This window comes from Phoca vitulina, unplaced genomic scaffold (assembly GCF_004348235.1).
Source record: "Phoca vitulina isolate PV1807 unplaced genomic scaffold, GSC_HSeal_1.0 scaffold1, whole genome shotgun sequence".
NCBI lineage: Eukaryota > Metazoa > Chordata > Mammalia > Carnivora > Phocidae > Phoca > Phoca vitulina.
The window spans coordinates 29922108-29947490 of NW_022589704.1; the positions used below are offsets into that span (position 1 = coordinate 29922108).

Here is a 25383-nt window from a genome sequence, read left to right on the forward strand (position 1 = left end):
GTGGCAGACGTGGAGGAGAGAAGGGTTACATACACGTGAACCGAACACATGAGGAAGGAATGAAAAGTCACAAAGTTAGAGATGGTCTCGATGCCCCCCCCAACCTCAATGCTAGGGATGGCGGTTTCTAAAAATCTTCCTATACAAATCCATCAATAGCGCTTCAGTCACCTGAGTTTTTGAGATTTCCTTTCAATCTCGTGTTTCTGAGCTCTGGAACAAGCCTGTCATGCCGGATTCAGAACAGCCCATGCCTTCCCCACCCCACCCCACCCCCCCTCCCCTGCCACCCCGCACTCCCACCGGTTGGTGGGTCTTGAACAACTGGGGACTCGACCTCCTTCACTGTGGTGAGTTAACGCGTGTCAACAGCTTAGCACAGTGCCTGGCACATAGTAAGTCCTCAATAAATAAATGTTAGGCATTATTACTATTATTATTGTTGTTATTGTTTTTCTTTGCTAAATAGCTGCAAGGACTCGAAGGGAACCAAGACTCGCCATCTGTTTGCCTCTCTGGGCTGGTGCCTCTGCCCTTTTAATGGCGACTTCTGGCAGTTGCCTTTTCCTCCCTCATTTCTTCCCACCACCCATCTCTGATATTTGGAGCTTATCCGCAATCCCCGCACAGCCAGGGTCTTCACAGTGCCTCAGAAAGGAGGAAATCTGACCACCCGGCAAAGGAAGTATGCGAAGAAAATAACCCTAAACAAACCGAAGGAATTATTCCAGAAAACCTTGAAGGCAAGAAAATGGAAATACAAATAACGTCTATTTATAATTGCTGGTTGTTTTCCGCAGAAGCCCCGGGATGATGGAGAGGGCCCTGCCGATCTCATTGTTCCTGACGGAGCAGGCTGCCAAGAACGTCTCGCAACGTGAGGAAGGAGGTCGCTGCAGACAGGGTGTCTGATAAGTCTCACTGTGGATGAACTTTCAGAGAATGAAGGGCACACAACAAAGCCTCCAGCACCTCTCCCCTGGCCCCCTCGCTGAACACCGCTTCCCCCACTGACCCGGCTCCCCAGCAAGGCGCATTCCTGAGGCTGTATGGCCACAGATCTGTTCCACTCCTGGACCAGCGAGCGCTCTGCAGGCCGGCTTGGATGGAACGTGTTTGCTTATGTAAGGAAGGATTTTCTCGGCAACCAGAGCCAATGTGAAGTTTAAGGCTGTTGGGCAGGCAGTTTTCAGCACGACGGTTGGGTCTTTTTTCCGTCAGCCGTACGCATCTATAAAAAATCCTCACCCTCTGCAGTTAGCTCAAAGGGCCCCTGGTTAGCAGAGTAGGAAGTAGGTAAGAGTAGCCCATAATTCATGTCTGTTCACCAGCAGGCTGGCACTTGGATGTGAAGGGGAACCCCACCCAGCAAGGCCAGATGGGCCTATACTGGCCTGGGTGAATCAAGCTTGCATGCCTCGGTGTGCCTCATCTCATGAATGGGAACAGGGATCACGCCTCTGTGCCTCCTAGGACTGGTTGGAAAGGGCAGGGAGTGACTGGCACCCACTAAGGGGAAATCAGAGTACACCATCCCAGGGCCTGGGTGCGCTGGCAGCCGCAGCCCTGCACTTGGCCAGGCAAACGGTTCCCTCTGGAATGGGCACTCACTAACCCTGGCTCCCAGAGGGTCTAATTGTGAGAGCAAATCATAACCTTCCCATCTGTCCGAAAAATGGGAGCCTGCTGGGAATGAGGCGTACCGGGCACCAGGGAATCAATCACTGCATCGGAAAAACGTTTTTCTAGGGGTGTAGGCTCCCAGTTGTGTTTCTGTCCCTCTTTGCTGGCATCTGGCCCCCATAACAAAACTTAGAAAATACAAAGCTTGCCTGAAAAATGTACCATGCAGAAATCTAAGCAGGGGACCACTGGGGAGTACGTGGCTGGTGTGCTGGGCCTTGTCCTTGGATTGCATTCACTGCAAGCCTCAGGTTACAAGGGCTCAGGGCTTCTCCTGGCGCCAGGGGCAGACTTCTCACGATCGTGCAAAAAGCACCTTGGTGTGGAAATGATGGGCCTGCACTACTGTCCAAGCAGGAAGGTTGCTGCCACACCAGGGTGGAGATTCTGAATATAGCACTCAGTGGCCAGTCAGCTAGAACAGCTTCCGCCCCTCCAACCAGCACTGGGTGAACGGTGCACTCCTCGATGGCTGGGTCGTGAAGGCGCCGTGGCTGCGCTGGGAGCATTTTAAAGCACTTGCCCCTCCTCATCACAGAAATGGCCCTGTATTTTGCAAGAACTGGCCAGCATCTGTGGGCGGGGGGGGGGGGGGGGGGGGGGGGGGGGGGGGGGGGGGGGGGGGGGGTTGGAAGCAGCAAAAGTTCAGGAATATTGGGTTCTCTTGGCTGGAGGTTCCCTAAGACTAGGAAGAAATATGTCTAGAAAGGACAGCAGCTTCTACAAGAAAGGGAACCAGATTGCAGGAAGTCTCCTAGCAGGATGGGAGCAGTGTGAGTCAGACCTTGAAGGACCTTTATCTATCCCACAGCATCGCAGACGGTTTGCTTTGTGCACGGAACTGCTCGCTGCCTGGCTGCACAGCTACCGACTGGGGGGGGGGCAGCCGGGGGGGGGGGGGGGCCCGCGGGGGGGGGGGGAGCACTAGTGGCAGGGATGAGCTGTGAGGGCCGCACAAGTATAAGGGCCCTGGTGGGCAGGAGGGCAGCAGAGACCCCCAGAAGAGCCGTCAGTACCCCAGCGCTTAACCCAGCTGCCTGCCCCGAGGCTTAGACTGAATCCTATATCTGCTTGGACCTCAGTTTCCCAACGGATAAGACCAAAAAAAAAAAAAAAGAAAGTACTTTCTTACCCTCCTACCACTCTCAAAGGGATGACACATAGATAAATCACTTTGAACTTTTAGATGAAAGGTGCTCTATAAACTCGAGGTCTCATCAACTGTAATTGTTACGGTAATTATTTTAATGATAATAATGATGATAATGGGAGGGGGGGTGGGGTGAGGACGAAACCTCCTACCTTGAGACAAAGAAAAACTCTTCCATTAAAACCTGCGTCGTGATTCCTTCTGCTTCTCGCTCTCTCCAACCATCTCTTTCAAACTGCCAATTCCTGGGCTGAAATATTATTTACTCCTTTTCTTCCCAATAAAACAATTATTTGTTCCATCGCTCTCCCTCTCGCTCGCTCTCCGGTGTGTCTAGCTTCACCCTGACAGCTCAGCCATGGACTGTTTACATGTCTCGCTCACCTCCAAGACTCTGGTTCAGCTCCATTGACACTGAAGCAGGAGAATTCTCTGTGTGTGAGGAATCAATTACTTCCGCTGACACTCTATTACTAGCCCTCACATCTTCGGATTCCAGCTGCAGAGGGAGGCGATGGGGGGATGGCAGGGAATTTGAAGAGGATGGCGAGGGGGGCTGGAGGGGACCCGGGGAGTAGGAGGTAGATGACAGGGAGGCAGACGGAGACCATTGACAGAGCGTCACAGAAAGACCTCTCTCTCCTTGACTGCCCTGCTGGCATCCGGAGATGACCCCATGGCAGGAAGAGGCAAAGAAAAGGAATAAGAGACGGAAGGGGAAAAGAAAAGACTTGTCAAGGATATCTAAAGAAATCAGAGAGGCCTCAAATACCTAAGCCTGGGGATAGTGGGTGAGAGCTCTAGGTACAAGGATACAGGCATATAAAGGCAGCTTTGGGTGGTGGGCTTCAAATTCCAGCCCTACCATTACTATCTGTGAGATCACTCTCACAGTGTACCCATCTGTTAAATGGCAATAACAGTAGTACCCAGTCCCGTGAGTCCCATGTGTGTATATGTATGTATGTATATATATACATATATATAGAGAGAGAGAGAGAAAGAGAGAGAGAGACTGCCAAGATGCTTGGCTACAAAGGTAGGAAAAAAAGCATAAAAAAATCATGTGGATTTCTTTCATCACGTGAAGTCCTTTGATAGCTTTCCAAACGTAAGCCCAGTTCACATGTTTTTCTTTCTTCTTCTTTTTAAAAATTTTATTCTGACCCAGCTAACATTTTTCAGGGATTTTCCTTCCAGGGAAAAAAATTCTGATTATGTAAATTAAATACAACCATCTACTCTGCAATCACTGAGATGAGTTGTGAGGCCCTAGGTTTTATAATGAAGGTCGATTATGGAAGCTCTTTTCTAGAAGGAAAGACAAGGGCAGCTAATATGTATATATTTTTTTCCGGGATGATTTATCCAGGCAGATGTAGAAGAATGGAATTAAATTATCTATTGAGTTGCTCTTAATCCTAAGGTTTCAATCCGCCTGCCATTAAACAGGACAAAACAAAGAGAACATCTTATTTTCCATAGGACACATGACTATAGGAAAATACACAAATCGCTTTTTAAGAAAAATCTAATTTCTTTACTTGGTCTCTTTCCTTCTCCTCTTTATCCCCTCCCCACCCTGAGCTCCCACTGAATTTCTGAAGACAGACTCTCACCCGGTGTAATTAGCTGGGAGAATTACATGCAGTTACATGGGGTAAGATGCTGGCCCTCTGGGACCTCTGGGTTCAGAGAAGGTGCCAGGGTTGAGAGGCAGAACAAGTGGGATTGTGTATTAGAAAACCTCAAGTGATTTTCTCAATCAGGAGATAAAATGCAATGTTAAGAAGGACATCCACAGCGAAGCTTGCATTTGGAGCACTGCGATTGCAACATCGTGTATTTAAAAACAAACTGCCAAAAATAACCGTTTTCCCAACTGCTCTTTAACCTTGGTGGGAGGAGGAGAACAATCTGTGATGTTTTTTCCCCATTTCTTCAGCAAGCGAAGTTGCTGGGTGGAAGCCTTGGTCAAGGTTGGTGAGCCGGGGTCGGCTGCCAGCTAAGCTAGAGTCAGCAGGGCTGTCCCATTTTATTGCACCATGTACCTGCAGGGGGATCTGTTTCTGTCATTAGCAGGGTTGTTGCAATACAGAAAAATATTGCCGCTCATTGGCTCCTTGGGGGAATCAGAATATTTCTGTGGTTGGGCAGGCAGTAAATCTATAACCATGTCATGAGTAATCAACATGAGGCTCTCTCCTGAGTGCAAGACACTCTCTTGAACCAGAGAACTTATACTCTGTTTCAATTTCCAGAGACTCAGGTGGACACCAGCTGAAGCCACACCTCCTTTTGGGCAATGTGGCCTCCTGCTCTCTATTCTTAGGATAAGAGACATGTGTTCAGAGAGAGCCCTGTGTAGGAGTAAACTGACAGGTGGAGCTTAATCCAGTGTTACCTGGATTTTCCAGGCCAAACCCCAGGTTCAGGCATTAAACTGGGGGCCAGAGGGGGTTTGTCCCTGGACATAGGGTATGAAACTGTAGAGAGCCTGGTCAGGGAGGGTGGGAGCAGCAAAGAGTCCTTAAAATCTTAGTCTTTCCTGCTTCCTGACCACAGCCCCTCTCTAAGATGGTGGAAGTCACCGGGCCAGGAAACAAAATTCAATAGCATTGCTCAGGCACCTCTTCCCTGAAAAGGAGTTTTGTTGATCAGCAAGTCACAAGGATGACCCTTCATTTACTGTGGTTCCCTAAGGCATCAGATTGTTTCCCCGTCTTGTCTTTGACGTGATGCTCTCTACATGGACCACCAGAGATATACACCTCCACTCTGCCTGGCTAACTTCTTTGGGATCACTTCTTCCAGGGAGCCCTCCCTGATCTCCCCAGCCTAGGCTGGATCTCAGTGCTGTGAGCTCACATATCATGCCCGGAGCACATCCGCAGTGGACATACACAGTGCTGGGGGAGGCGAAGATCATAAGAGTAAAGAGCACAGGTTGCAGAGCAGGGCATTCTGGCTTCAAATCCCTTCTCTGCCATTTCCACGGGTGGGACCTGGGGCCAGAAGTTATTCTTTAAGTCCAAGTTTCTTCATCTGTAAAACGGGAAGAGTAACAATGACTTCGCATTGTTTTGATTCAAGGATCAATGAGATGATATATGTGAAGCACTTAGCAAAGTGCTGGTCTCAGAGGTGATGCTCTAGATGTGGTAGCTTTATCATCAATAACCATATATTTTTTAAATTTTTTATTTTATTTTATTTGTTTAGAGAGAGTGTGTGTGCCCAAATGTGGGGGGGGGGGAGGGGCAGAGGGAGAGAGAAAGAATCTTAAGCAGGCTCTATACTCAGCCCGACATGGGACTTGATCTTGAGCCAAAATCAAGAGTCAGATGCTTAACTGACTGAACCACCCAGGCGCCCCAAACTTGCTCCTAAACTCTCAGTTCCATGAAGACAAAGAACATGATTTACTCACCACTGCATTCCCAATGCTATCATTATGTGTGGTACATAGTAGGTGTTTAGTAACTACGAATGAATGCATGGACCATTGCCATTTTGTTGGTGAAAGGCCAAGTCAGAGAGAGCTTAGTGAGCTCCATAAGCCCATATCTCATCCTCCTGCTCTCATTATATCACATCACAAGATGGACGCATAGGGAAGACAGCTCTGTCTGCTTCCAGTGCAGGTTCATGCCATGCTGACCTATGTCCTGGCAACTCAAATGTAAAAATAACACCGAAACAATCATGTGCATGCACCTGCGTAATACTCCAAGACCAGGTGTCCTGGGGGTATAGAAATGAAATATGTAGTCCATGCCCTTAGAGAATTTACATGCTCAGAATACAACATTGACCACCCATGAACTAAAGGCAAGCCAGCAAATCAAGGCAATACACAATGCTCTGGGAGTTCAGCATTGGGACCCATAACTGGAAGAATCAAGGAAACAGAGGGGAGGACGAGGGGAGTGTTCAGCTGGTCCCTGTGGAGGGGAGAGGGAGGCCGGTCCAAGCACTGGGCACTCACAGGGTCTCATGCAGATATAAGGTTGTCTTTGGCTGTTTGACTGGAATGGAGGGTGCTCACTGAGCATAGGAAGTCACTACTGACTGGGTGGGGAGGGGCTAGATTATTGAGGTCTTGTCTGTTCCCTATGTTGACTGGAGTCAGTTTATCAACCTGGGAAGCTGCTACCTCTCTAAGATATTATCCCCTACTTTGGGAGAAATAGACACAACTACGATTTAGAGAGCTCCTCTGGCCATAAATACAAGAGTACCTTGTTTATCCAGGACACTTAGCTAGAGGCCAAATATCCCTAAACCTCCAATATCTAGAACATGGGTGGGCTTTGGGGGGAGGGTTTCAGAAGAAAAGACCTTGAGCACCTCAACTGATGCAGGGGACTCCGTGCACTGATGCTCTTCACACTCTGTCCCTGAGGGTGTGTTCCAGAGTCTGCTCGGCCATGAGCTTGGCCGACTGAAGCCGAGCAGACATGCTGGCCCTGGGGTTACGCTGGCTTGGGGCAGAGCCAAGAGCCCAGGACCAGCACTTCCCAATGGACAGTAAGACCTCCAGAAGCAAAATCCGTACAACACAATAAAAGAGTAAAACAAGTCAGAAGCGGAAGGCTCCAGGAAGCAGGCATACACCTAACAGGAAGTGACAGCAAGAGTATTGATAGAAAAAAGTCGCAGAATTTCCCGTGACAAAGGACAAAGATGCTAATGCGGTTGCTAATTCATTGTGTATCCGTATAGACAAGACAAAGCAATCTTGCAAAGTACTTATCAGTGTTGCAGGTGAGGAAACTGAGGCCTGGGAAGTTTAAAAGGTCAACAAAAACTCAACTCTCAACCTCCCTGATCCAAATTGGACATTACTCGGCCTCGATCTCAAAAATTGAAGTTTAAAATTAGAGGCCTGAATCATCAAGGAAAAGTTGACTCCCCTTACTATTGGTTTTGTTTAAGAAGACAGGGAAGTGTGGCACGGGATTTAGAATGTTCTTTATCAGAAATCCTTTCAAAAAAGACCTTTGGAACTCTGAATAGGAGTAGGTTTGAGTATCTAAACATTTCCCTTGGATGGAGCGCGGTTCCCCCATGGTAAATGAGATGAAGCTGCACTGAATGCATGCATAAAATCATTCCTATAAACTTCGTGTGGGTTCTTTAGCCCAAGAAATGTTCTTTCAGGTCTTCCTAGTGGTTTGTGCACTTTGTGAAGCACGTTTTTCAAGACACCCATCTGGAAATGACCAATTCTTAACAGGGCCCAGACTCTTGGTTTTGGTTTTACTTGGGCCTCTGGGATGGGGAGGGATGCCATGCCGATCTGAGGACTCATGAATAAGCTGTGTATCATATGCAGGTGGGTATTCTTAAAAAACGCATATATCTTAGATTTTAGAAATGGAAAAAGATTCAAGTCTGTGTACATATGTTTCTAAAGCCCTAGTGTCCCGCCTACTGCCGGATGACTCAGGTGAAAAGCAGCAGTACCCTCTTCCTCACCACAGGGAGTGAGTGGCTTCTCCCTGTTTGCTCAGAGGGCCCTTTGGTCCCTCGGCCACATCTGTGTGGCCAGGCCACGGGGGCCTCTGGTTTCTGCCCACAGAGCAGCCTGCGGGTGCTGGGGGTTTGGATTCCTGCTCACAGCCCGAGGGAGGAGTCGGAGAGCTCCCCACAGATGGTGGTGGCCTGAGATGGCTGACTCAGGCAAAGCTGGGGCTGTGAGCGAAAGTTTCCAAGCAAAATTAACAAGCGGCTGTTAAAGGGAAAAGGTCTGTCTGGGGTTTATTCTTCAACGGGCTCAACCCTTGGGTTGTGGATTTCAAGGCACAGAGAGCCAAGGGCCCAGGGGCCACCAGGCCGGGCCTGCTCCTGGATCTCGGGGCAACCTCTGCAGTTACTCCTGCACATGGGAGGACGGGGAGGTGTTGACCGCGGCCCTTCCTCCATGGTGGGGCTGGCTTTTTCCGGCTGCTCTTACTCACTTTCCTTTTTTTTTTTTTTACTTTTTTATTGTTATGTTAATCACCATACATTACATCATTAGTTTTTCATGTAGTGTTCCATGATTCATTGTTTGCGTATAACACCCAGTGCTCCACGCAGAACATGCCCTCTTTAATACCCATCACCAGGCTAACCCATCCTCCCACCCCCTCCCCTCTAGAACCCTCAGTTTGTTTCTCAGAGTCCATCGTCTCTCATGGTTCGTCTCCCCCTCTGATTCCCCCCCTTCATTCTTCCCCTCCTGCTATCTTCTTCCCCCCCCCCTTTTTTTTTTTTCCTTTTTGCAGGGGTGTTGCCGCTATGCCCTGTCAAGGGGAGAGGACAGTGCAGGAGGCATTCTCTTGGTAAGCGTCCATCCACGCTTTGGGCCTGGAGAGTCAAGGCCAATTCAAAACATGCACCGGAAATGAAAAGAGAAAGGAGTCTAATTTCCTTTGGTAGTAAGTGCTTTCCAAACCCAGGATCTCCCTTGGACAGAGTGGGAGAGACGGGGAACCAGACAGAACTTCGAACCCTTCAATTAGGTTAATTGTTCCTCTCACCAGCTAGTGGAACAAGGCAGTGGGGGAGGAGAAGCTCATTTATTCTGAATGCAAATGGCTGGGGAAGAATGTTAAAAATACCTTGCAGGGTGAGAGATTGAGAGAACCGGATGTGTCTTTCTAAATAAAAAAAATCAACAAGAATGACAGAGAAATGGGGAATGGAGGGGAAATGGGGGGGGGGGGGGGGGAGAGAGAATTAAGGACGAGGTTAAGTAGTGGAGGCTTGACCCCAGCCAAGCCTTTCTGACAACTTGGCACTGGGGAAAAGAGACCCCAGAAAGATTTTTTTTCTGACCTTCCTGATCTTTTCAGTTCAAGCTAGAAGCATCCATGGGGGAGTGGGGAGAAAAACAGGAAGCTACTTAGTAAGGATGATAAGCCAGAAGATAACCTGTAACTTGTCTGCTTCCCCTACTTCAAGTCCAGCAAGAGGCAACATCCTTGTCCCCTTTTGCTGCCAGAGACTCCAGCAACCTGAGTTCTCCCCACCCCTGGGGCTGAGTCCTGTGGGGGGAAGGCGGCCCCCGTGGCCCCAAACAGGGCAGGAGCATGTTTTCCTGGCCTTGCATACTTCCCAACATGGCTCCCTGAGTTTTTCCTTCCAAAAGCCATGCCTTCCTCTACTTCCAATATGAATATACATAAGATGACCCCTTAGCAATTTCCCTGGGAGATTTGCTGGCATAAGCATAACAGAATTTGGCCCTCAGTCGACAGAGGTGCTTAGTCAAATTTCTCTGAGCTCAGACGCAAGCTCTCTGTGCATTACGCTGCTGTCTGTGCCAACCTTCTACAGCCCAGCCAAAGGCACTGGGAGCAAAAACATCCAATATAGGAGCTCTTCGAACAGAAACTCTTGCTAAAGTCCACTGCAGGGACTCAGCAGACCTGAGATGCTGTACGAGTGTATCAGGCTGTGCATTTAACTCAGACAAAGAGGAACTGATGAGTTACCCTATGTCATCCACTGAGTCAAGAGTAGATCTGGGATTAGAAAATCCGTCTTATGACTCTTCATCACATGAGGCAGCCAGCCCAGAAACCCTCTGGTTTTCAGTGCAGACTACCTCTTGCTAGGAGAAAACCATTATGTAGGTGTGAAGTAGTCCTAGGAGGATAACAATGACATCAATGCACCGCCTCACAGTCTAGCCCTGGTTCAAGGGGGGCCTTGTCTCCTCCACGAGGATGCACTGGCCCGGAGGTAGGCCTGCTCCCTTGCCCCTTTCTCACCAGCTGGCCCCTTTATTAATTTTTCCGTACTTGCAACGCCTTGGTCGCAAGGAATGTCCAGACTGTTTAGGAATCATAAGGGGACACTGAACACCCAGTGGCAGGCACATCATAGGGGCACATTTGAAGCAGGACATGATCATTGGTACATTCTTTTCTGTACAGAAAACTTGCACTATTGTTTCAATGACCAAAGACTTTCAGATAGAGTCCACTAGATGGTATAAAGCACATTCACGAATTCTTGACATTACAAAGCTACCTGCTCCTTCACCTTAATTTAAGGGACTTTGGTGTCAAGAAGGCATTCCTAAAGCACTCATGGCTGTCTAAATGCCCACTGGGTATCTCCTAAGCTGCACATTTCCAAGGTGGCAGGACTGATGTTATGAGACCAACTGAGCCTCCTCGGGTGACTGACAAGCTCTCTGGGCTTCGGTTTTCTCATCTGCAAAATGCTAGTCCTGACACCACCGACCTCCCAGGGCCACTGTGAGGACTGGATAGAGTGATATTTGTAAAGCAGTTAGAAGGGTGTCGGTGAAATAAATCTGTAACATCAGCTTTGAGACAGCACAGGTAACAAGAACCATTGCGAATCTTAGACCTACCAGTGTAGACTCAGATTTTTAACTCTCTTTCTGTAAGGAAACCAGCTGCTGCTTCATAAAATAACAGGCTGATCCTCTAGGGCTGGATGCAGAGGAAGTCTCCACGTGGGGATCTGGCTACTAGTTCATTAAGGAAGCTGGTGGGGTTTCTACATGTGATGGCGGCGGTGGAAATGGGGAGATCTCCAGGGGGAAAGGAAATTCCAAAGTCAAGAGCTGGTATATTGCAGTCCACCCCCAGCCCCTAGATGGAATTCTCCTCCACTGCCCGCTTTGAAGATAGGGCGCTATTCTCTACACTCTTCACTCAAGAAGGCTCTTTCCTCCATACTATGGGATCCCCTAGGCCTTTATTTCCCCCGAAAGAGAACGTCATCTTGAGGTTTCCCTCTGGGGGCCACTGTTCAGCAGGTGGGTTAGGGGTGCTGCCATTAGGTGGCAGAAGAGGCAGGAGCCAGGGCAGTGGGTAGGAGTGTGTGGCTCACGGATGTACAATCAGGCGCTTACTTGCAGTCGTGCTTCTCGATTTCGAAGTGAGGGTTGAAGTTGAGGACAATCTTCTGGTTGGGTTCAGGGGCATAAACAATCCACTCGCAGTTCTGGTTGGGTGGGTAATCCTGGGGGTAACCTGGGGAGGTGATATAGCCAGCATCTTTGGAATTCAAACGACCTCCACAGGGTGAGTCTGAAAGAGAAGGCAAAGAACCCAAAGAACTTCAAATATGCTACAGCCTCTTTTTTTCCCCCCCTCTCCCTGTTTCTCTTCCCTACCAGTGGCTGATTAAAACTGTTTTACAGACCTTTTATGGCAGTCCAGAAGACTAACCTACTTACTCATTCAGTGGAAGAGATTATTTCAGCTCATCCCCCCGCACTCACCCAACTGAACACACACACACACACACACACGTGCACCATCACACACACTCCCCAAATCAAAATATTCCAGAAAATGATCATAAACATTCCCAATTACATGGCCTGAGATGAAACAAACAAGAGAGCGGCAAACGTAACATGCCCCCTGCCTTTTCTCGTCTCCTCTTCTTGGCCCATCTTCTTGTTCGAACCTCTCATCTCTATCTTTATCTCATAAATCCTTCATTTCATTGGGTGTCTCCCAGCCCAGCCCAGGCCGCCAGAAGTAAGGGCTCCGGGAACTGACAATAGTGGTTTTGTGGTGCCGACCCACAAGCGAGCCTGGTAACAATTACATGTGATGTGGAGGAAACATTTTCAGCTTTGGGCCAGAATAGGCCCTGGAGGGTGATTTTAGCTGCTGTTTCTTCTTCTTCTTTCTTTCTTTCTTTCTTTTTTTTTTTTTGAGAAAGAAAAAGCAAAAACCCCAAACATTTAATTCTACATACACCACAAATTTGATTTATTATTTCATTATACACCGAGTGGAAAAAATCTGCATTGGAGAATTCACTGGCTCTGACCTCAGAGCTTCGACAAAAGTGCTTTGTGTTTTTCCCTTGCTTTCTACCCGCCATCCCTCCTGCCTCATCACCACCACCAGAGTGTGCTGCTGCTTTGTCCAGCAGCAACCGGGACCTGGCCATTTGAAAGGCCACTGCAGGGGGGGTAGCTGTCCCCTCCTTCCCAGCAGGGCCTGGCTGGAGGTAAACAGCTTCCTGTGGGCCAGGAGGCAAGGGGGCGACTTCAAAGGCAGAAAAGGTGGGTGATGACATTTGAAGAATCTCATATATTTGGGAGCGAAGTTCTGCAATCCCCAGGAGGGGTTCCTGGGAAATGGGGGGGGTTTGCTTAATACCGCAGTAGAACAGAGGACGGGAAGGCACGAGAGACCTGGAAATATTCAGAAGCCTCCCAGAGACCTTCCTGAGATGTGCGCCTTTCTTAGCATCAATCACGATTTAATATCGCCATCTGCATGGAGCAGCACGGGCCCGTGAATTATGCATTACGGCTCAGCAGCCACCCTACAGGACGGGGTCTTTCTCCTGTGTTCGCTCTTTGAGGGAAAGGGTCATGCATTTTTTAACTCTACAGGTGCACTTTACTATTCCCCATGTCTGTTGGCATTACTGTCTTCCAGACCTCTGCTTTAGATTACCAGCCTGACAGGCTTTAAATGCATAAAAGATGGGCATGCCGCACAATGGTGGTTGGGACACACAAATCCACACAAGTAGCCTTTTAGGCATCGTGCCTCCAAGTGCTCAAACTGTGCCGTGTTGAACTGCCCAGAATCTAATGGATTCAGGTTCCATTTCCTACCGGGTAGAAAACAAAAGCAGGCCATTTCCTCTGGCTAGCAGAGCCCACATCATCCTCTAACTAATGACCCTGCACCCTCCCCAGTCCAGCAGGACAATGGGCCCAGCCCTCCCGCAGACAGAGAGGAGGCCCGGGACCGCCCATCCCTCCGCAGCCAATCCCCGCAGCCTTGCCCACACCACTGCCATGCCAGGTACCCAGCACCTTCCAGCAAGTCGAACTGTGGCCCGCTGGTGCTGGCTCAGGCACATGCGATCGGGCTGAGAAGGACCCTCTGAGAAAGCAGAGGTGTGGGGACTTAGCTCACCAGCGGCTCTTACCAGGCTAGCAGGGGAGGGGATTTTCTGCCCGCTCTTTTGCTGAAAATTGCAGCCCTGACTCACACTCACCCCCAAACCACACTGTTCGCCTTGTAACTCACCAGAGGGACCCTGAGCAGAGCTCCTGTTCAGTAATTGTGATGGTTTCTACATCATCCACGCTCTCTCCCTCCTCCCACCCCTGCTCTGCTTCTCTCCAGCCACTCCCAAAAGGAGAACTTCTCCTCCTCAACTCCCCCCACCCCACCATGTTCAAGCTTTTAGGAATCAGACCAGGCACACACAATCAGCAATAAAGACAGGAAACTTCCTCATAGGAAGGTTTCATTTCCCATCCACACCAAGAGAAATCACTTCCCCACTCAAAAAAATTTGAAACTATATATAATCCATAGCTGATAGTCTGTATTTTCCATGGTAAAAATTTAACGGAAAGAAAAAAGAGTAACTCATTTCTTTTTTTCTGTCCTTTCTTTATCTGAAGAAAATTAAGGCACTTTATTAAAATTTTTGAAAACTCATTAGAACCTCTGCCTTTGCTTTGGTGTAGTTAACCCCTTCAATACCAAAGCATGTATAAATTCACCTTCTTGTTTGCATGGCACTCACACTCAGAAGCACACACTTATATAGATACTGAGCAGACGTCGGATACATACACATATTAGAAAGTCACACTTCAGCCCCGCACACACTTTCACACCCACTCGTAAAATATCACACATCGTTTGCACAGACACATGGCCACCAAGATAAATACTACAATTTCTGCCTCTATTTTTCTTGGAGAGGACTGAATCCTGGAAAGATATCAGTAAAACTTGTAAAGAAAACACACTTAATCCTTCTACACCTCTTCTTGATCATTGAGGTTTCAGTTCCAGGTTTGGGGACCCTTCGTTTCTTGAACACAAACACGCCCCCAGGAGAAATGAACTAGACTTTCTTCTGAAGAGCTCTACCATCCATTACTCCGGAGGCCTGGCTTGTGTCCCAGAAGGAACAGCATAAATGCCCTCTGTCCTGTGTCAGAGGAGTCCAGCCCAGCCAAAAGAGAGTTGAACTCAAGGGCAAACCCCTTTAGGCCAATCTCCACATACAGAAGGGAAGTTGACCCTGTCGAAGTTGGAGCTACTGACCCTGTTCGGTGAGTTGACAAGGGACTTCTTTCTCCAGCTATTTTGTGAATACCTTTCACCTGGGGCAAATTCATTTCCCAAAGAGAAGCAGGCACACCCTGCCCCAGGCTGTTCAGAGCCGGTTTTCTCCTACATCTGGGAGAGCAGCCCGAGGGATGAGCCAGCTCAGGCCAGATATAGACCTCAGAGGCCCAAGAATAAAAGGATTAAAGTGACACCTTTAGACCTAATTGGAAAGAAAGGGAATAATAAGTCCTAAAGTCAAGAAGGTCTGACTTTTTTCCCCCCCATGATGAGTATTTCAGTGTTTTTATTGGACATGGTCAATGTCAGATTATTTCTGACATTTATATCGTTCTGTCTCTCTCTCTCTCTTTTTTTCCCCTCCTCCTCAGGAGCCCTCCTTTTGCTGGAGGCCTAAGCACCATCTGATGCGGCCTAGAGGTAACCGGGCTCTGGATCAGGTAAAGCAATTTTGTATCCACCCACTCACAATTCTGAGGCTCTTTGCCAGCTTCAGAAGGAACTCACCCTTCTACAGAACCCAACTGAAGACACACCACCAGTTCCTTGGTAATAGCTGATTTTCAGGAAGTAATGAGAAGAAGTAAAAGAAAACCTAAAAATCTGGTCCGCCTTCTAAGGAAATTCAACCGGAGTTGTTTTACAGGAACACTGCATGGCCTGCACTTGACACTAACATTCACTAAAAGGAAGCCCTGACTGCTGTGAATACTTTTAAATAATTAGAATGACAATGGCTCACTCCCGGCCAGGCGAGGGCACCAGGTGACGCTGGGCAACAGCCTGCTGGCAGTCCCTCAGCAAAACAACAGTCCCATCACTGCGCTTAGCTGAACGGAAGGAAAATGGCCTTGGCCCAAACAGGGAAGTTTAGGACTGGCTGAACGTGGGACTGGAGAGTTAGGCTGCTGCCAGAGGTGGGTCTGGGATGACGGGACCGAGTTGCTAGAAAGGGAAGTGGGGGGGTCCCAGAGTAACAAGAAGAGGGCAGTGGATGCTTCGCTCGATGACCTTCCTCGGTCTCAGCTTCCTACACTGTAATTCAATGGGTGGATTAAATCAAGTACGGAGTTTTCAAACTTCTTCTTAGAAGTGTTTGTTTTCTCTTCGAACAAAACTCTACCCAGAACTCCGATGTCCAAAGCAGGTAGAAAGAAGTGGAGCTCTCTTGGGTGCAGGAGGTAGGGCGGCGAGAAGGGGTGTAGATTCTGGGCCCCTTAGTTCCCTTGTCAACTCTGCTGGGCTTTGGGGAGCACAGTTGGAAACCCACTGAACTAGACCTCTGTTCCCTTGTTACTTTAAAATGCTTCGTGAAAGAGAAGGGGTAGAAGGATTAGTAGACATCTATTTCTTGTATATCCCTGAGGGTCCTGTGGAGAGCAGTCGGTCTCATTTTCCCTGAAAATAAGAGACTTTATTTCCTCTATATATCCTTTATCCACAGCATAATCCCATCCTGCTCCTATTTCCAGGGCATTGCTTTCATTTCATTATTAGCAGCAAGGTAAAGAAGCAGCTCTTTCTCCTGCTTAAAAAGAGAGACGGTTGTCACCTTGCCACTTCATTAGCAAGAAGAAGCCTTGTCTTCAACATGGTCTCACCACTGGCAAGCTGTGTGGCCTTGGGTAAGTCAGGAAACATCTCTGAGACTGTGTTTTCTCATCCATAAAAGGAGAGGAGTGATCCTAAAGGTCAGTTCCAGTTCTTAAGTTCAAGGCCTATATAATGAGGTGGGGAAAAGATCCTATACCTATAACCCATAGATTCTCTCCCCTCCTAGAGAACAAGATGTTTATTCAAGGTGTTACTCCTGTTTCATCTGTTTGGTAAGCCTTGAAACAACCTCTAGGATTTTTCCGATGAGCATGCCTGTCTTGCATGACGGAGAGTTCAAATGTCTTTTAATCACATTAGCCCTACTGACGTGAGTTTCTTTCCTTAACCGAGTCTGTAGCTGCGTATTTATAAATATTGTGGCTATGTAGTTCTGTGTGTGAGCATGTGAGCAACACTGATACATAGAAAGGAAGACCAAAAAGTTTCTTCAAATCCCTTGCCTGAATCATCTAAGTCCCCTGCTCGGGGTTTGAACCAAAGTTTGCTCACTAACCCCGGATAAGCTGCTTTTTAAGAGTTATTTCTGTGAGCTGAGGCTGGATTTTGTTTTATTCAAAGCGACTTCAGTCTGTCACAAGACAGTCTCATAAAATCTGTATCTTGGCTTAAGCTGGGAAGAAATGAGCCAATCCATCAGCCCAGGAATGCGGCTGTTTGACCACTTCCTAAGGCAACTGGGAAGGGATGCAATCTATTCAATTTATGGGGCCGGGTGGCAGTGAAGGATGCACTCCTGAAGGCACAGCAAATGGAAATCCCTGTGAACTTTTGCAGTGATAAAGTTCAAAATCTGAATAAAAGAACCTCTGGGAGGGCAGGAAGGAGGGGAAGAGAGGGCGAGAGAGGAGGGCAGCACATCAGCATGGAGAAAGGAGTAGGAACCAGGCAAGCTCCCTCTTCCAAAACACCTCCAGTGCATTCACCGAGGACAGAACCGGGAATTGGGTCTGGAAAGGGGACCTTTGGAAAATCACTTCCCTTTAATCTGGATTCTAAAAATGAACCTTCATTTAATCGTTAAGACGTAAGTTTGATGTGATTACCTCCTCTGACCTCGAATCATGCCACCTGTGGTAACCTTGTTATTTGTCATCTTATATCATAAACAAATGCAATTCCAATAGGGCAGCCAATATAATATCATTAGCTTATATTTATGTCCACTCTTTTCCAGCCCTCATTGCAAATGCAATTTTGATGCCATTGATGAGAGATCTGGGATTACAATTCCTGCCCATTTCAACAGACATTTGGGGAAGGAAATAGAGGAAGAATAATTTTGAGGTCTCTCCAAAAACCAAAGGAGAAAAAAAGGTAATATAATTTTTTTTTTCATTTATTTTGATTAACTGAACCGAAGGCTTATGGTGAAATGTCAGGGGCTCCCCATTGGTTAGTGAATGAAATCCAAACCCCTTGGCCTAGCAATGGGGCCTTGCATTTAGCCTAATGAATCATTTCTGACCTTATTTGCAATTATTTCCCTCCACACATTCTAAACTGCAGCTTCTGAGTGTTCCCCAAATAAACCCAGTGTCCATTTCTCTGCTCTCATCTTCCCCTGATACCCCTTTCCAGCTTTAAAGCCCATCCATCCTCTCAGTCAAGGCTCACATACCACCTCCACCTTCCCTGGTCTCCCACACCAAGGGTACTCTCCCAGCCTCCGTATCTCAAACCTCCAAGACAGAAGCTCTTTAACGTCTTCTAAGGTGTGCGAGGGCTCGGGACAGCCTTAACCATTCCGCTGGACCACTGCAACTTGAAAGCATGACTCCTTCCTCATTCATCTTTGGTGAACTTTATAGGATCAAACCCAGAGCCTTGCCCAAGTCAGACTCAGTGAGGTTTGATGAATTCATCAATTACTAGTCGACTAACATAACACCAAAAGTATTACTAGCTAGCACAAACTCTGAGGAAGCCTTATTCAAACTGTTCTGCTTCTCTAGTACTACCCTTCCGTCCCAACCCATAGCTGCTATTAAATGTGAAGATTTTTTAGTGGTGAACTGAGAGTTTCAGTTAACGTGTTTGGGATCATGATACCTGGTCATAAGTCAAGGTTCAGTTATGTGAACCAGGTCTCCAAAGACATTCTAAACCTCGGATAATAATGATGCAGTTCAATGGATATTTACATTTTAATCCTAGTGATGGTAAAAATAATTTATCTGAGGGTTTCTTCACCCCCTCCCTCTCTCACCCTCCCAAAGGTGAGTTCTAGATATTTGTTATCAGTAGCACCAGGAAGGTGCACACTACTACTTCATCACTGAACTGTTTGCTGATAATGGATGATCTCTTCCTTCTACCTATCCCTCCCCATCTCCCTTCCCCTGGCCCCCAATATGCCTTTGGGGCACATCTGTTTTATTTTCCCCCTTTATCAAAACAATTATTGCTACTACTGCTCGGCCCAGTAGGTTGCAATTCCCTTTATCTTCTTTGCTGAAAGACTGGCCAGAGCCCAGATCATTGGTTATCGGGACCTTTGGAGGCGGTGAGCAGGGATTCACTGGATATGTGCATTAGGCTGGCCGGGAGCCCCATCCACTGCGTGCTACTGGGGAGAGCTTTCCTTTTGTTATTCCCAGCCCCCTCCCTTTTTCCTGGATTAGATCATGACTCTTTTATGAAGACCCAGAGGGAAATGGGATTATTAAGAGTCTTGCTGGGTAAAAGCTATTTTGTCTTTATGATGACTTTCTTGAGTTCAGCTGCTGAGGGGCCTTGATGCCAGAGGAGAATAACTTTTGGGGGAGCACCTTCTGCACAGTGCTTCCTGCTGAGCACACTTGCAGTGATGAAGGATGGAAGAGGAGATAAGGAAAGGAAAGGGGGAGAGATTAAAAAAAAACTAAGTAGAGACGAGAACACCGAGAGCAAAAGAACAAGGCGGGAGAGAGAGAAAAAAATGCAACGAGGAGACGTAAATCTAAGATGAAAATCCAGCAAAGAATATTGCTCTCTGAAGAACAGTGTGCTGAGAGATCATCTGAAGCTTATAAAACACAGACAAATGTTCAGTGGAGTAAGAGCTGAGAATGATAATTATTTACTTATTACAAAAACTCATAAAAATAGCATAAACTTATCACAATGGTTATAATGTACTTTCTATGATCACGAGATACAGTTAACTTCACTGAAGCTCTTCTGAAGATAAATGCTTTCAGAATTGGACCAAACAGTACTCTATGTAATCTGCCATAGCACAGAAAGCCCCGATGGGGTAGGTATTACTATCAAACACACTTTACAGATAAAGAAATTGAGGTACAGAGAGATGGAATGTTCTGGACTGCCAAGCTGGCCAATGGCTGAGCTGGATTTTCAACCTAGGCAGACTGGCTTCAGTGCTTCAGAAGCTGGGAAGCCCAAGGCAGGGCCCCCCAAAACTCCTACGTGACAAACTTATTTAGTGGCATTTAGGGAAAGACAAACATTTTGCCTGTGTAGAAAACTCCCTTTGCTCTTCCCGCGTGCCAGTAATCTGTCCGTGTGAACAATGAGAGATGTGTTCAAGGCTGGGGTGTGGGGAGGGCTGGAAGCACTTAACATCTTCTCCCCTCCCTGCACACACTGGCACCGCGCTCCTTGTCATCCTGGCCCTCTTTCCTGTGTACTGGAAACCAAGGTGTGTCTTTGGGGGAGGGAGGGTGGTGTGGATAGGATGTCCAGGTCTGAAACCATGTGTCACAACATGGAGGGTTTTTTGCTGGCCAACTCCCATTTCTCTTCTGTCACCTCAACCTCACTCATCCCCATCCTAAATGCCACATTGTTATTGTTCTACTGGATAGGAGCAGCATTTTCAGAAATGGGGGATTTATTTTTATAGCACAGCTGGTCTGCCAAAGGTCACATAATTTGGCAACGTTCCCAGTGGTTAAAAATTAATTTCTTCTTATTAATACAACCAAGGTCCCATAGGATCGGAGCTCAGCCTTATCTAAACTTGACAGCTTCCTAAACCTTCAGAAGATGCTTTCTCCTGGAGGGCCAGCCACGCTACAAGGCCACTGTGTCCAGGAATCCAGCCTCACTGAATCCTGTTATGTAATGAAACCATTAAGCCCCGAGGCCATTTCTCATCAAGGCAGATAAAGCTTTGAAAAACGCTGTAGGCTCTCTAGGACAAACTTACACAGTATCTTCCAGGAATGGGTTAATTAAAAAAAAAAAGTGAATTCCTTACCTGGAAGGAAAGGTACAAAGACTAACTTCTGGGATCAAATTCATGTTTGCCACTCAAGGAGGGTGCCTCAAAGATCACAGAGTGGCAGATAACGGTCAGATGATAAAATACTTCAAATATGTTAATGACAACATAAACTACTGCCCAGATGTCACATTTCAAGTCCTTTCTCAACAGCACTAGAAATTGAAAGGTATCATGCTTCTGCTCCAACTTCTAAAAAAGGAAAATCTCATCTCTATTTCCTCGTCTTTCCCAGCTGGGCTTTTGGGGAACACATCTGAAAACCCTTACCAATAAACCTGGCTCTGAATTCTATCAACCAAGAATTGTCCCACACTCTGATCACCCAAAGTCAGCTCATTCTCTTGATTACTTTAATGAGCAGTTGAATGAAATGAACAACACCAGGCAGGGGCCTCACGATCATTGAGCCCCCGGTGTTTCTCCCCACAGATGCCCCCAGACCCCTCCCAGCCCTTGTTTACATTCATGCCTTATTGCATGTGAATTGGCATTTGGACTCCTCTAACTTTTTCTATACTAAGGAAGATAGGAGCTGACCTCTCTTGTTGCAGAATGTGGACTTTACATTCAACAGCAGGGGATGAGAGCCATTTGGTAGACAGCAGGAGTCCTGTCTAGATAGCCTGGGGTTCCAGTCACTGCAGCCTTCCAACCTTACATTTTGCCAGTTGGGTGCTCTGTGACTTAATCTGAGGGCAGATTGACATAAAAGTCCAACCCCGCAGTGCTGCCCGGGCACTCGCAATTCTACCAGGCACATCTTGAACAAGAAGGTGCTTGCCTGGAGCACTCATGGGGAGCTCTCCTCTTTCCACTGTTTTGCACTGTGTGCTCTGTTGGCAACTGGTAACAGCTTCGCTACTTTGGGTGGCTGCTTATGGGGTAAAGTTTACTGGGCACACATTGAATGCGGGCATGAGACCAGTCCCCAGAGCCTAGAGCAGGCCGTCTGTGTACAATCTAGGAGTTCATAGTTTTGCTTGCAAATCATTACACCTGCGCATAGTCATCCCGCATTTTGGGGAGAGGGGCTAAAAAGGAAACCCTTATCAGGCGCCTAGAACGTCATTGCTTCTCTTTTAGGATTTGTTTGAACGCAGACCTGTCTCCCACAGACAATTTACACCTCTTATCTGATCATCCACTCCAGACGCAAGGTTGATTGACCGCGTCTGCCCGTGTCCATGGCAATGGTGTTTAAACCCAAGCATAGATCAAAGCTCTGGAGGAAGAGGGAGGGGGGGGTGTGTGTGGGAGGGAAGGTTGTTGGTTATAGGGTCCGGGTTCTTTTGGCCCCAAGCGGCGTGTCCCAGAGGTGGAGACGGTGGGGCTGGGAGTTGCCACCATCTGAAGAAACCCATTGTCAGGGCCAGAATAATTTCCTGAGCAAACCCTAGACCCCCCCCCCGCCCCGCCCCCCCTCCCCCCACCACGATTAACTCGAGCAAAGGGGAGATTCGTGGCCAGGCGCTGATGAGGAGTGGATAGCGCCAGGGGGCTCTCCTCTCTGTCTGAAGCCGAAAGGAAGGGGGGCGGAGGGAGGGCGGCGAGCGGTGAGCACAAGCCAGTAAACCGGAGCGTGGATCCCCTCCCCTTCAAGAGAAATTCAACCGGAGCCGCAGAAGCTGCGACACGGATGAGCCGGATCCCCTAAGCCTGCCAGGAAAGCTGATTCCCACCCCACCCCCACGGTTCCCAGAGGAGAGACCGGTTCATTTCACCACCCCCGGCCCCCGTCCCCGCCAGCCCCTGGACGTTGGCTCTGCTCTGCGGGTGCCCCCCACCCAGCCGCCGGGCGCCTGGGACCCGGTAGGAAAAACTGCGGTGCAGTGAGCCCGAGGCAAAGGGTGGGGGCAGCCGTTTAATCACAGCTCGCCTCGCCTCCATTAACTTGTGTTGATATTAAAAAGAAATCAATCAGTGAAAATGAAGCATTGGCCGTGAATATTTCTCTTTCTCACGTGGAAAAGCAAGGAGCGAGGCGGCGGGGGAGGGGAGGCGGACCGCGCCGGCGACTGCAGAGGTTCCTCCCAAGCGGAGAACCGCAGCGGCGACTTAACTTTCTGGCACTGGATGGCGTGGAGGAAATGCCGCAAGCCTCTCCCTGGGGGTGTCCTTAGTCAGGAGGAGGAGGGGACAAGGCTGGAGTTGTTGGAAGCGGCCAACTTCTCCCAGGCTTGAGCCTCGGTTTTGCTTTCGCTGGGCATATTTGTGCCTAATAGAATGTTTATGGATCGTTCGGCTCTGTTTCTGCTGCGTAGCCCAAACAAATCGATGCGGTGTTAGAGACCGCGCTGAGGGGTGGGGCAGGCTTGGGGGCCACCACGTCCCCACCACGTGGATGCCCGCGCGCCGCGTGCTCTTCACCTGCTCAGGCGCACGGGCGGGCGCTGGGCGCTGCTAGAGGCGGTGCAAGTTGCGCCCATTCCCGAGGCTAGAGCTGGCTCCTTTCCGCCCCCTCCGCCCTCGGTTCTGAAGTCCCACCCCGACTTCCTGCCCCCCGGTTCGGCCAGCGCTCGGATCCCCAGCTCCGCCGGCCCCGGGCCTCAGCCCCTCGGCGCCGGCCCTCCAGGGGCGGCGGGGGGAATTCAGCGCACAGCGCGGGAGACAGGAGGGGGCGCTCAGGGCAGGGCCGGCTGGGCGGCCCCGAGTCCCCGAGCCCAGGCAGGAGGGAGGCAGGGAGGCAGGCAGGCGGCGGGGCAGAGAGTGGGGGAGCCTGGTGCGCGCAGCCCAGGCGGCCTCCCTGCCGCCCGTTAGTGCGAAAGGCTGCCGCCGAGGCCGCGGAGTTATTTGCTCAGTCGCTCCCCCTCCTGCACCTTCCGCCCTCCCTTTCCCCTGACTCCTTCTCGGAACGGGTTCCCGCCACCGCTGCGGCCGGCTGGGCTCGGCCCCCTCCCGGCAGGCGCGCACCGGGTGAGTCAGAGGTCTAGTAGGGCCTCGCCCTTTGCCACCCGCTGCCAGCTCCCCGGGTGCCAGTCGGGGGCTCCGACGGGAAGCCGCAGTTCCCCGCGGTTTGCGATCGCCTCTTAGAGGGGCTGGAGGATATCCACCCAGGGCGGGTCCCAGCTCCGCGTCCCACAAGGAGGTCCCACCCCGGGTGCCAGGCTGCCTGCGGCGTCGTAGTGGGTGACCGGCCCCGCGCTCCGCGCCTCGGGGCTTCTCTAGAAGTGACGCAGCGCGGCCCGGGGCTAGGGTGGGAGGGGGCTCTGCGGAGAGCGCAAAAGGCAGGTGGCAGAGCGGGAGTGGGTTCGAGCGGGTGTCGCACACACGCGTACACTCCGCGCAGCGCTCGGGGACAGATGTGCGAACATCTGGGGTAGGAGATGGCCCCTGAGTCTTCACGTCCCCTCCCGCTCGCAAAGCACACGGAACCTGAAGTTGGGTGTGTGTGTGTGTGTGCGCGCGTGTGTGTATGTGTGTGCGCGCGTGTGTGTATGTGAGCGCGCGCGCGCCGGTGTGTGCCCCAGTGTGCGCGCGCTCGCCGGGGCCTACTAGAGTCCGTGCCTGAATACATAATATACCGTGGGCATCTTCATTGCGCGCGCGCGCACACACACACACACACACACACGCACACAGCGAATCACACAAACATACATAATTTATGCAGCATCTAGGTCTGTGGGAGGTAATTTAATTTCGCTTCAAGCTGGGAACTTAGAAGGCAAGAGGGGATGGGGAGACAAGTGAGACCTGCGCCCATCTCTCCGACACGATTTGCAGCGGCCCTGAAGACCAGTTCTGGCAGAGGAGGAGGGGCAGCAAGCGTGTGGATTTGGATAGGAAAGGAATTCCTCAGTCTTCCTTTCCCTCAAATAAACACTCAAGCTTAAATGGGGAGTGTTGGCGGTGAGGGCCAGAGCACCAGACGCACAGCTTCCCCTTGGGGCTCCCACAGGACCCCCGAGGCCGCTGTGATGGAGGGGAGGTGCCCGGTAAGCCGCAAAGGGGTTAGCCCTACCAGTGCCGCAGGCCGGCCTTAGCCTTGTAAGTGCCTTCCGGTAAGGGCACTTCACGAAGGCTTTATCTCCTCTTTCTCTTTTCCCTGTTTCCTCCAGAGATGGTTTCCCCATTCCCAATCACCTGTAGCAGCTTCCAAGAGTTTTGTCGGATTCCCGACACTGTTCTCAGAGAGAGAGAGGCTCACTCTGGGGAGAGTGGTGTGGGGAAGGAAGGACAAGCCCCACTGGATTCCCTGCACCCAGAAATCCCTTCTCAGGCCGTGTGCCCCTTGCCAGCCCTCCTCCCCGCTGCCAAATACTGGCCCTAGACTGTTCTGGGCCTTGCAGTCCTTATCTCTGCAGTCTGTCCACACACCCTTTTTGGCAGTGGTTGAGAACAAATTCCACTCAAAAGTTTCTAACCACTTCACAAGAGTAAGAGACCTTCGAAGGCCATGCAGTCTGTTTTATCTAATAATAATTTTTAAAAGAACATGATTTACTTTCCCAGAAAACACATGGATGCAGGAAAGAGAGCGGGGACGACCAGCCGCCTCGGTGGCCAGTAGCGCCCAGCCCCAAGCCCCTAGCTCAGCGGCAGGCCAACTTGTTCCATCAGCCTGCACCCTAGGATTCTGAGGCGTATCCACGCATTCTGCAAAG

The 25383-nt window shown here is 49.5% G+C and overlaps 1 protein-coding gene across 4 annotated transcripts in view; it reads right to left on the minus strand.

Annotated features, from left to right (window-relative positions):
- Positions 1-25383, minus strand: part of NRP2 (neuropilin 2) — a 115027-nt gene that overhangs the window by 88218 nt on the left and 1426 nt on the right. For all 4 annotated transcript variants that reach the window (XM_032403885.1, XM_032403876.1, XM_032403894.1 and 1 more), the window contains exon 2: positions 11715-11892. In XM_032403885.1, the coding sequence (XP_032259776.1) occupies positions 11715-11892 (178 nt within the window). The remainder of the gene's footprint in view (positions 1-11714; positions 11893-25383) is intronic.